At 41.1% G+C, this 13,008-nt stretch overlaps 1 protein-coding gene across 8 annotated transcripts in view; it reads left to right on the top strand.

Annotated features, from left to right (window-relative positions):
* The window catches only part of il1rapl1a (interleukin 1 receptor accessory protein-like 1a), a 277,030-nt gene that overhangs the window by 186,599 nt on the left and 77,423 nt on the right, over nt 1-13,008 (top strand). For all 8 annotated transcript variants that reach the window (XM_042427081.1, XM_042427080.1, XM_042427076.1 and 5 more), the window contains 2 exons: nt 7,106-7,292; nt 8,643-8,796. In XM_042427081.1, the coding sequence (XP_042283015.1) occupies nt 7,106-7,292; nt 8,643-8,796 (341 nt within the window). The remainder of the gene's footprint in view (nt 1-7,105; nt 7,293-8,642; nt 8,797-13,008) is intronic.

Below are 13,008 nucleotides of genomic sequence, written 5' to 3'. Positions count from 1 at the left end.
TTGGCGTGAGCATAATCTGTACACGTGCATGAATATGATTGGATGTTACTAGTTATACAGCTGTGAATGAGCCAATGATTGCAAAGTGGCAAGTGGCAATATGTGGACAAAGAGAGATAACTGTATACAAACACAAGTAAAAGCACAAACACACACATACACACACACACTTTAGTGGTCCGTTGCAGAGAGACCCTTCCTAATACAAGATGCATAATTATGTGGCAGTAACTTATTAACCTTTGCAGTGGAGAACATCCCTCAATAAACGGCTCATTGCAGCTCTTCATTTCAGAGAGTTTTTTAATAAACCCAGTTGAAGGCCTCTTAAAGACCCGGAGAGGCTTTCAGAATACATGGAGTGTGACCGGGGGGAGAATGTTTGTGTGCAACGATACCCCAGTCTATACTGTATTTCATTATTGGACTCTGTAGCACTAATCTGGTAGAAATGCTTTCCAGACAATGTGTTACTGTAAATTAATATTGTCTTTGATTATTGACTGTTTCTTCTAACAATGCTTTGCTCATATTCAAATGCCGTGTTTGAAATTCAGAGCATACTGTAATTCTTTAGAGCACAACAGTTGTAAAAAGTGCCCTCAGGTCTGTCTTTCTCAGCGTGCTTGTGTTGAGCTGGGGGGATTTCAAACTTCTCAGATACCCTAATCAGAACACTGCAAGAGATTTGCCTCTGAGCTGAAATCAATTGTCTTTTTGTAAAGGGGTAAGCTTTTGAGTCACACATTTTAGCACATATGACCCAAACATTCTCCCCTAAAACTCCCTGCAAGCAGAGAGAGGGGAAAAAACTCCTTTTTTTCTTGCCCACATTTGGCTTTTATAAAGTACCTCCAGGAGACCTTAATTTATCCATTTAAACCTCAGATATCCGAACTGCACCTCATATTATGGCAACCACCTCATAAAGGTATGTTTTATTACAAGGCTGATGTATTCGTTTGGTATTCAATTTGCCTAATATATAACTACTAAACTCACAGCTCACTGTGTACCCCAATCCAACAACCTAATGAGTTACTCGGTTGTATGAATCTCATCATTAACACATGTAATTAAAAGCTCATTAAGTGCCACTGGTACTGTATAGCAGTTCAGAATGAGCACACACTGCACATGCCAAATTCACAAATTTTATGTCAGTGAAAATTAGTCCGATGAGACGTGTTTCAATGGTTTCAATGACCTCCGCAACCACGTGTTTTTCTTGAATCTGTGCTTATGAGGGCAATCATGGTTTATGATAAGATTTTTTAAAATATAAAATGAAATCAATTGCAAAATCTCTGTGATTTAATTGCAAGTAGGATATATTAAAACAAAACAGCAAATGAATGAATGCAGCAAATGAAGTATACTCAAAATCACTCATAATGGCATACTGAACACAGTGGTAGTGAAGAACTGAGGACATTTAAGCACTTGCCGTGAGTATAATTTTGAGGCACTTGTACTTTTCTCGAGTATTTTCTGCTCCTTTGTACTTCTTCTCACTACATTTCAAAGAGAAGTTTTGTACTTTTTACCCCACTACATTTAATGGCAGATATAATTAACAGTTACTTTAAAAATAAAGATTTCACATACACAACATATGATACATTTTTAATAATAATACATTTTATTTATAGAGCACTTTTCAAGGTACTCAAAGATGCTTTACAGAAGTTAAAAGGATGATAAACAAAAAAGGAGAAGGAGTGCGGCAGTAGAGCAGGTCGGTGAGGTAGGAGGGGGCATAATTATGTATGGGAGCAGGAGTGGGTGAACAGGGGAGCAGCAGAGTTTTTGATGTCCTGGAGTTTATTTAGGACTTTGGATGTCATAAATACTGTTACAGTAATCAATTCTGGATGTTATGAAAGTCAGTGGATCAAAGTTTCAGCAACAGAGAAGAAGAGTGATGGACAGAGATGAGTTATGCTTTTTAGGTGGAAAAGGGCAGTTCTGGTGTTTAGATTGACGTAGTGTTCAAAAGAGAGGTTGCTGTCAAAAGTGACTCCAAGGTTGCAGATGTGTGGGGAGCGTGACAGATTGGAGTTGTCGATGGTGAGGCAGAAGTTGTGAGTAGCTTTGGTGAGGGATTTGGAGCTGATGATTATCATATCTGATTTATCACAGTTAAGTTTGAGGAAGTTGGCTTGCATCCATGATTTAATTTCAGTGAGGCAGTTGGTTAGACTGGAGTGAGTTGCATTGGTGATGGATTTAGTGGAGATGTAGAGCTGGATGTCATCGGCGTAGACCATGAGGACGGACGATATTGAGGATGAACAGGAAAGGACCAAGCACCGAACGTTGGGGGACGCCATGGGACAGAGGAGTGGTGAAGGAGCTGCAGTAGACTTTGAGGAGGGCTGTTTCTGTTCTGTGCTGTGTGCAGAAACCAGATTAAAATGGTTTGAACAGGTAATTGGAGATGAGGTGAGCTTTGAGTTGGGAGGTGACATGTTCCAGTGCTTTTGACAGAAAGAGAAGAGATGGGCCGGAATGGTCAGGATATCGGGGTTGAGTCCAGGTTTTTGAGGATGGGGGTGACAGCAGCCAGTTTGAGTGTTTGGGGGACTGGAGCAGAGCTGAAAGATGAATTAATGATTTCTGTGATGAATGAGGAGATAACTGGGAGACCTCCTTAACAAGAGTGGATGGGATGGGATCCAGAACACAAGTGGAGCTTTTCATTCCAACCATAAGGGTTTAAATCGCCATTGGGGAGACTGGGGAGAACGAGACAGGGGCTGAGGGGTAAAGAGGGGAGAGACAGGTGGGGAGGTGGAGAAGGCAGGGGAGGTGGTCAGGTTGCTATAATGATCATCTCATCAAATATAATACATTGTTACAGGTTAAAATAGAAAATAAGATAAAACGCGCTCAACTCATGATTAGATCTTGAGGACTGGTTGCTGGATCCTCAGTGTAGTTAATTATAAAAAAGAGAGACTAGGACAGCACTCCAATTTGACTTTATAATATTGTGGCAATATTAAAAAGTCAAATTGGAGTGCTGTCCTAGTCTCTCTTTTTTATTATAGGTTAAACTACTCAGTAATATCTAAAATACTCAAAATTAGGTCCACCTTGACCAGCTATGAAATGAACACGCTCCTCACATTTTAATGAATCAATAATAATAATCCGGTAATAGAAAATATATAATAACACACTGAAAGGGGCCATTTTGCATTATGAGGATACTTTTGATACTTTATGTATTTTAAGTACATGCAAGTAAACTTTTGATTGCAACAGAGTATTTTTACAGTGAGTATTGCTGCTTTTGAAGATCTGAATACTTCCTACCACAACCACTTCCACTGCATAACAGTAGAATATTTTATCAAGTCTAACATAAGACATCATGCCGGTGGAATACCTTTTCTTTTTAATGTCTTACAAAAATTATTCTTTAACATGTAAAATCATGACGGATGCTTGAAAGACTGAAAGAAAGGTTCACCTGAGTGATACCAGATATAATCGTTCCTTGTGAAGAAAATGTATGTGTATGATGTCTATCACCTTATTACGTTCAATGTTTGTTAGTTAAAGTGTACTTCTTAAAAGTCTAGCAAGATATTTTTGACTACAATGACTGATTGGTCAGATAAGGCTGCACACAAACCTCCAGTTATTCACTGATATCATAATACAACCTGATTAGGATGTAAACCAATTAAAGCTGATAGACAATACTTTAAAGTCATAGCCATTGTTTTATTTCAAATCCAATGTGCTGTAGTATAAAAGCCAACACAACAAAAAAATGTGTCATTGCCCTAATACCTTCTGACTGCACTGTATATATGGCAGGATAGTTTACAAGAGCGACTTGTCGTGTTCTGTCTATAAATATAGGTAAATCCCTCTGTGTTAAGTTCAGCTTTTCATTGAAGCCCTCCAGGTGTTTTTTCTCAGAGATTTGGAGGCACACAGTTTCACTGAAGTGTGTGTCTTTCTGTCTGCAAACATGTGTGCACCTAGTCTGTGCATGTGTGTGAACGGTTATCTTTGTCCTCTGTCTGGAAATGTAAGTCTAATCGCTCTCATGTGAAGGTGACTTCATTTACATAGCAATCTCCATGTGCTTTCTTTTGCTTTCTCTCTCTCTTTCATTCCTTTGCTCTTTCTCTGCCTCACTTTCCTCTGCATGTCATCTCACATAAGGTCTTTAACATCAGTTCGGATCCATCAATCTCTCTTCCTCTCCTCCTCGCTCTGTCTCTCTCTCTCTCTCTCTCTCTCACACACACACACACACACATACACACACACACACACACCACACTCCCTCTATGTTTCACCTGATGAATTATTTCATAATAATTCTAGTAATGAGTCTGTGTTCTGGGGTGGGTGAAACCATGTGTATTTCCTTTCCATGATTAGATTATCCAACATGTGGGATAATAATGCGTGGAGAATTACAGCTAACGTGAGGTGCAGACTAATATCCAAAGCAGTTACACTCAAATAGAATGTGACAGACGTGAAAGACACCGCAGGACTGTGCATCGACCCCCGGCTGTCCATCAATCACGCACCACCGCTGACACCTTCCCACAACACCACAGGGTGCTTGCTGTGAATTATTTAACATGTAGAGATGTCTTCTATTGGCTCCCTGGGGACTTCAATGGCTCAGGTGCACGAGAGGTCATTTCTGATCATCTCCCCATTATTAAGCAAGGAGGGGTTGACTTTGTAGGTGTGTGGATTTGCCTACATGTGCATCCATGTGTCAACATTTGTGTTGGTGAGTGTGTTTGCATGCTTGTGTTTATTCTTATTGTCCAAGTGTACTCTATAAGCCTACAGCGCAGCGTCTTCCCACTCTGTTCCCTCCAGATAGGAGGCATTGAGTCAATGATGTTAGATTTGAACACCAAGAGGGCATAGCTCTCTTGCAGTATCTTACATCTTACTTTTGCTTCCTACAGCATTTTCCAGATGCCCTTTTAGTCTTTTAGTCATCCTCTATGTTCTAGAAGTATACAGTATTTTTTTTTTTTTCATTCCCGGCAGCTATTCTCCTTCTGTTCCTCTCATTGCGATCTAGACCCAGTCTTCCACAGCTGCGCGTGGCTACATTTGTCTTTTAAGCATGTGTGTGCGTGCATGTGTCTGCATCTGTGTTTTATGGCCCCAGGAGGTCAGAGGTGTTTATATAAGAGAGGTGACTCCCTTATTGCTTCCATAACCTGAGTAGATCATATGAAACCCTGTCATTTACAGTGAATGGGAGCATCTGGCAAGCTGTAAATGTAATGTAATGAAATGAAATGAAAGCCCATATGGCTGCACACACAGCCCCGCCGTTTGACTAATGTGACTGACCGAGTCAGATCACAGTTAGGCTGGGCCAGGTGGCTGACAACAGAAACACATTTGAAAGAATGTGGACTCATGGTCTGGGTCTGTTTTTAATGGTTTGGGCTATGCTCCTAGTTCCAATTAAGGGAAACCTTAAAGAGGACAGAACATGCACATTTCCAGGTATATATTTTTATTCTGGGACTCTGCTGGAATATCTTTGCATGTTTTACAGTTCAAAAAACTCTATTTATCTTCTACTGGCCTTTTACACAGCCCCTCAGTTTAGCCTCTATCTGAAACAGGCCATTTTAGCTCCTGTGTCTTTAAGGCCCCCCTCCCAATGAGCCCACTCTATTTTGATTGGTTAGCTCACAGAAGCTGCCCCTCAGCAGACTTCTGCCTGCTCCAGAGGCTACTTAAACAAACAATACCAGTCGGATTTCACTTCCTTTTTTCAGTTCTTTACCAGAAATATTAATTTCTCAAATATAATCATACATGTTCAAGCCCGATTCCAATCAGAAATGTGTGAATGGACAACATGAGCAGCCCGTGGAACAACCTTAGCAACAAAGACTATGGAATGGACATTAACTGACATCAGTTTGATGGGGATGCAAGGTTACTTTTGCAAATGGAGCTGTCAGAGCAGGCTGAAGCCCTTGCTTTTGACTTCAAGATGTCCTTTTTTACATATATTCACCTTATGTTTTGGAATTTTGTGTAACATAGACATCCAACATTATAACAGTATATAAATGACAGAAAATTGCAAAAAGCATGTTATGTTTAATGCTACACCATGTAATCTAATGATATTTTACAGTGCGTTTACCATTTTGTGGCACCAGGTTGGAGATGGCTCTTCCTTGTGTGTACCTGTACACAAAGTGAGGTCCATAAAGAAATTGGCTTTCAGTGTTTGACGAGGAAGAACTGGCCTGCGCAGATCCCTGACCTCAGCTCTATTGATAAAGTTTGGGATGAACTGCAACACAAAATGCAAGCCAGGACTTCTTGCCCAACATCAGTGCTTGACCTCTTGTGACTGAAAGGCAATAAATCTCTGCAGCCAGGTTGTTATAGCAACAAAGGTGTCCTTGTACTTTGGGTGTTTTTTGGTGTCCATATACTGTTGGCCAATTGTTGTAGGGAACACCCCATCACAGTCACTTCTGGGGAAGCGGATGCAGTGGGATGGCATTGTGTTACTGGTGGTGGTGGGGGATAAAATGATGTTGGCTTTGATGATGAGACAACATTAATAACACACAGAGAGAGAGAGAGAGGCATCCCTCATCTCTGTCAGTGTGTGTGTGCATCAGGACTGAAGTGTTTGGTTTGGTTGCTGGGATGCGAGGAGAGTGGGGGTGGGTTTAAGATGTGCAGTGGGGACTATCTCAGGGTTTGTCTCCTCTATGATTAGCATTCCCAGGCCCAGCTGACTCCCTCCATAAATCCAATAGTTGTCGTGAGTGTGAGTCATTGACTCGGTAAAGCTGCTGAACACGTCGTTATTGCCAAACCCTCAAACATAGCAGAAGGGGAGGGAAGCAGAGCAGGAATGGAAAAGGATTAAATAACTAAAAGGATAACAAAGGGAATAAACATGGAATTCCACTGTATAAGTTTTTTGTATGTGAATGATCACAATTAAGAATGCCCTTTTTCTGCCTTATATTCTATAATGTAACATCAGTACTATTTATATTGCAGTATTACAAGTAAAAATGATCTTTATCTTCTTGTCTTGTTGCTTTTCTGTCCACAGGAACTCCACATACTGCATGAAGGTCTCCATGTCTCTCACTGTGGCAGAGAATGACACAAACCTGTGCTACAACTCCAACATGAGACGAGCTGAGAAGGCTGAGCTCAGCAAGACTAAAGATATCCTCTGCCCTGATATCGATGACTATGTTGAGCCTGGCAAAGACCCAGACATTACCTGGTACAAGGTGAGGTAGTTCTTAGCATGTTTGTGGTTGTATGATCATCACTACTGCCATGAGATTTTTTGTACTACTTGTATATTTGAGGTTAATTGATGTTTTTTATATGTGAGTGTGTCTTGAATACTGATATATGTTAGGGAAGAGTAATAAGGAGGGTGCCTGTCTTTGTGATTATACAAGCAAGAAATACTCTTGAATGCTTCATTGGTTTGTTTCCATCTAATTTCTTGGCTGTTTATGTTTAAAAGCCTTGTTTGAAACGTGGTTCCAGATCATTTAGGCAGATTATGTATGGATGCAGTGATCACAATGAGTTATATAAACTGTGTTTACTGAGTGCGCCACACCGTTCTAAGAGTCATCTACAGAGAAGAAGGACTGAGCAGAGGGCAACTACAGAGCTGGCTTTTATAATCAACACAAAATGTGTATGAAGAGAAAATTGTGCAATGTCACTCTTTGCCCCGCGGAATGGGTGGATGTCCTCCAAATGCTCCTAGTCCCTGATCTTTATTCAGCATGTACCTACTATTCTATCACCTGGGTTCCTGCCTTTCCCAGGTCAGGCACGGCCTGTGGACAACAATGTGCATCCCGGAGAAGGGTTCAGGCCAGACTAATCACAGGCAGATCAGCAGTAGATTAGCTGGCCGGGCTCGACCTCTAGGTTTTTCCAGAATTCAATTACGGTCTGGGTAATGACTGGGAGTGCTGGAACCTAGAGTTATTTGGACCACTGCGGAGCCACAGTGATTGAATTCGAAAGTTGCCGGGAGCAATGGTGGAATGGAATCTGCCGAGCCATCGCTGTCCCTGCCAGGGCACCGAAGATCATGTCATGGAGTCTCTCCTTGTGCCTGCATGCACATATATTCACACATGCACACAGACGCCGAATAAACACACTTTTTTTGTCAGCAGAGACTTCTGTAAATAACATTCACTGTCCTCTGTGGCCTTAGTGGAGTATTGAATTGAGAATATTTAGTTTAGTGCAATAAATCTTGATTGGATAAGTAGGATAATGGCTAAGCCTTCTCATTTTACCTTATGGAGTTTTTATGTCAGAGTGCCAAGCTATGCATCCCTACCATTCACCCACGTTTTTAATGCTCAGTTATGTTTTAAAGCTTTTGTGTCCAATTCACACCACTTGAAATCTTATGGATGTAATTAATTATGAAGCAGAGCAAAAGTCATAAATTTCATAGGGAGCCTTGTACAGAATATTTTTCTCCTGATCACACACTGTACACAATACCTTTCCATCCGTCCATTGCATCTCATTTTATCTCAAGCGATTTCTATATTTAAGTTTTGAGTTTGACCTGCCTGTCCTTCTCTAATGCACAGGAATGCCATCCAAAGCAGTGGCGCGCTAGCATCATCCAGAAGAGAGATATTCTGTCTTTCCAGGAGGTAAAGGAAGATGACATTGGAAATTACACCTGTGAAGTCCAGTTTGGTGGCTTTGTGGTCAGGAGGACGACTGAGCTCACCGTCACAGGTAAGTTTTCAGGAGAATCACAAAGGATGAGATTGTGTCTTTAACCATGGAGAGGGAAGGAATTGTCCGTTTTACAAATTCTCTATGTGGTAGTTGATGTTGGAAGAATGAGTAGAGTAGCAGTTGTTACAGGCAAAGGCACTTGAAGAAATTAATGGATGGTACCAAACACATCATGCACACACACTCATACACACATACACACACTGCAAGCAAACTGCAGCGATATCCTGCTGTTGTGTTAATTGCTGGGGGAGGTTGAATGCTGTGGCTTGGCCTCTATCTCGTCTTCTAACTCAGCACTTTCCAGCCAACCAAGCAGTGTTGAAATATTTAAGGCTATAGGCTAAACCCCTTCACACAGAGAGCTAAAGAGCCAGGACCAAGGTCAGGAGATTAAGGGCCCGATCAGACAGAGCACTTTTTGCAGGTTGAAAAATGTGAGGCGCACCGCACTGCCTTTTTTGTTGAAGCCTACAATTTAAAAACAGCAGCTTGCTGCATTTTTTTAAATTGTTGCTAGGCAACCACCAAATCAAAACAACTTACCTGAAATCTCACTACGGACTAATTCACCCCCAGGCTTGGTTTTCTGTTCAGATCATGGTAACTACAGTTGGTAAAGTCATATACCTCCAGGTATCCAGCAACAGCCACCGCTAGTTTGTCCTCCATGATTGTTGTCTCCACTTATTGTCGTCACCGCCACAGAAGGCCCGCCTCTCAATTCATCCGATTGGACAATGGGAAAAAAACGTAAATGATATTGGGCACTTTTCTGCTCGGAGTTGAAGTTTTTTCAATTCGAGGCGTTCAGGGTGCTCCTGCAAAAACACGAGACATTTAGAGCGGAAAAAACGTGAGGCGCTAAGCAACACAAAAGCAGCGAGCAAAAAGCTTCACGCTCATCGAAAAACAATTACAAAAAGGCGCCCCAGGCTGCTAAAAAGTACTCTGTCTGATAAGGGCCTTACAGTAATTTGCGCACAAGAGAAATAAATACATACATTCTTTTTTTCTTTCTTTCTCACTGTGAGTGGACTCCAGGGTGAGACCCAAGGATTGGGTGCTGTCAGCTTGTGTGTGTTCTTCCAGGTCAACTACTCTGGTTAGGGTTGATTAAAAGGTCAAATACTTTTTTTCCCCTCTCCTTTTCATTCTCTCAAACCGGTCCAGATAATCCCGACCATTTTGTTTCAGTGTGCACAGTACATCTGGTTGCTTTGCATTGCCTCATGTTGGGTGTGTGGTTTTAAATCTAAATTAAAACAATAGGAAAACAATTTTGCCTGTGCTGGCTTGGTCTTTGTGTTTGATTTTTAACTAAATAAGATTGTAGAGCTCTATTGGCGGATTCACCATTTCTGTGTGAGTGTGTGTGTGTGTGTGTGTGTGTGTGTGTGTGTGTGTGAGTATACAATGTTAGTCTATGTTAGTCAACACAGAAGTAGTGTTAGCATTTGATTGGTATCTTGTTTGGTGTTTATTTGTGTGGCTGGTCATTGCTCTTATGTGATATGAGGGCGATAATAGTGTGAGGTACACAGACTACCTGCTATCTAGCCAAGATCAAACAGGAAGATACATACCTCAACCTGCGCCTGGTGTGCTACTGGATAAGGCTAAAGCTTCCAGATTGGCTGCTCTGGTGATTGATGGGTAAGCATTTTATCCCCAGCGGAGCTCAATAAGTATGAGGCAGATAGGAGGTAGATACACTAGATCTCATTTTATCACTATTTCCATCACAGAGTACTCTACGTGCTCATCTTTTCCATGATTCCCTATGGACCTCAGTTAGAAATTCCCTGGGACATGCATGGGCAGCATATTTCTATAAAACATGTGAGAAGCAGTAGGTTTATTAGACTTTGGGTCCTGTGCTAGAAGTTTAAAGGGTCAGTTTTTTATGTTTTTGTAATGTCTGACCTATTAATATTGTTGTTGTCAATATGTGTTTTTTAAATATATGTTATTGTGAGCTACAGTATATAGTTTGAATGTTTCCAAGCACACTCCCATGTTGCTTATGTGCTCTATGTACCTTGGCCGTATCCTTGTGTGTTTGTTAGCCTGTCAGCCTGACCTCAATGCTCTATAATGACAGTGGTCATAAAAGCTTTATTGGGTTATAAATATACATAGTTCACATCAATGATACAGAAAGAAGGAAGAAGAGAGTGTGGATAGAGCGAGAGAAGGATACAGAGGGGAGGAAAGAAAGAGAAAGAAATGCTAGAACACTGACAGACATGTTCGTAACTACCATTTTCTTTCTGTGCAGTATATGAGCCCCGCATGTTGCCTGTCTGCATTATGATGTGTATTCAATAAACCTGGCTGAACGATAGGAACCAGAAAAAAAAGAGGGAAATAAGTCATTTTATTCTTGATTACATTTACCTACCTCTATATTGGGAAGGTGTTTCCAAACTTTTGACTGGTACTGTACATCAAACACTGTCTGAGGTACCTTTCTGCATGTTTCTTATAATGAAATGTCAATAAGTCATCAAAGCAGAGGAAGTAATTTTATTTGACACCCGGGGTGCGATGTTCTACTGCTTCAATGCAGCATGTTGATGTGAGGATCCCATTATTGTTTCTCCTCTTGCAGTACATGAAATAATTTACATGAAGAACATGTCCAGAATGAGGATGTTCACTGTCCCTTAGTAAACAGACTCAGTGTGACTGACCCGGTGTCACTATTTATTAGAAAATTGATGTGTAGAGAACTTTTTTTTTTTTTTACAGCATCACAAAAGGTGCCTGTATCAGTCACCTATTCTGTATCATCGACTGAGGTGCCTCTACTATAAAATTATTATAATTATTACACCATTTATTATACCATTGCCTTTAATAAACCTACACCATCATCCCCTCAAGTGGGCGTGAGATTATCCATATTTTATCACATCCTGTTAAAACCGATATTGCCCGAGCAGCAGGCATAAAAGGCCAAACTGTGTCTGAGATCCGAGGGCTAATGTTGTAGTTTATTTGATAGGCCAAGAGGATGAAGGAGGTCATTAAGTTTAACTGATCTTAAATATAGCGCAATAGACACTGGCCTTTGCTTTGACCCTGCCTCGCTGCAATTTTCACGTGTGTGTATGTGTGTGTTCTGTCCTCACCCTGCTGCACTGTGTAACAGCCTCCATTAGAAGCAGCGGAGGAGCCACAATCTGAACTGAGGTCAGTCTTGTAATAGAGGTTAACTATGGGCATAAACACAGGCTCGCTCAGATCAGGCTGATCCAGGAGCCCCTTAATCAAGCGTTGATGTTTCACAGGTTAATAGAAATGTAAAAGAAACAGCGACCCCTTGCCTCGTTTTATGTTCTCTCCAGTTTATGTCAGGGTGCATTTAAATGTTCTTATCTCACTCTGAGGATGTGGACATGGGGGCCAGGTGGAGGTACAGCCTGTGCCGCGATACAGGATGTATATCGAGAGTAATCAACAGATGGAAATATTTTGTTTTCTCTTTCCTCTCCATTGACCTTAACCTCAACCTCCCACATGTAAAGAGAGTGCCTTTTTGTGTACTCTTATAATTGATTCATAGCAGCAGCAGGTTTGCTATTTCCCAGTTCCTCTGAGGAATACAGAGTGTGGTCAGATTAGTCTACTCTTGTGTTTGCTCCCTTCTGCTATCAGAAGCACAAGAAGCAATGCCTCAGTGATGATTAATTGATACATGCACATATAGTATATGGGCCACATCATGTATGCATGCTTGTGTGTTTGTCTTCTTAAAATATACAGTATATATGCATACCTATGAGCGTCTGGTGTGATATGTCGGTTTTTTTTATAGCACATCTTAATCATTTCTACTCAATTTTTATAGTTCTCACAGGCCTCACTTCAGCACTGTGATGGTAATGCTACAATACTATAACACCAGATAAAAGCCCTGCTCAGCTGATGTATGCAGCTCCCTCTGCGTGCTGCTGGAAGGAAAATATTATACAGGGAGAGCGGAAAAGGATAAAGAGAACAAGGGAGTTAAAGTGACTGATAACACAAAGGAGAGAGGGGAGAAGAGATAGAAAGAATGAAAAAGATAGAGAGGTTGGTGCTCCTGTATCTTATCTGTATTCCTCGCTGGTGTTTCCCAGCAGAAACAGTGTGTCCAGGACTATAAACAGACTATTATCCTAGTGTTTATCACAGTGCACATTACCGTTTGCCTCTGTCGGA

This window comes from Thunnus maccoyii, chromosome 11, assembly GCF_910596095.1.
Source record: "Thunnus maccoyii chromosome 11, fThuMac1.1, whole genome shotgun sequence".
In the NCBI taxonomy this organism is placed as follows: Eukaryota; Metazoa; Chordata; class Actinopteri; order Scombriformes; family Scombridae; genus Thunnus; species Thunnus maccoyii.
This window is presented reverse-complemented; position numbering and strand designations above follow the sequence as displayed.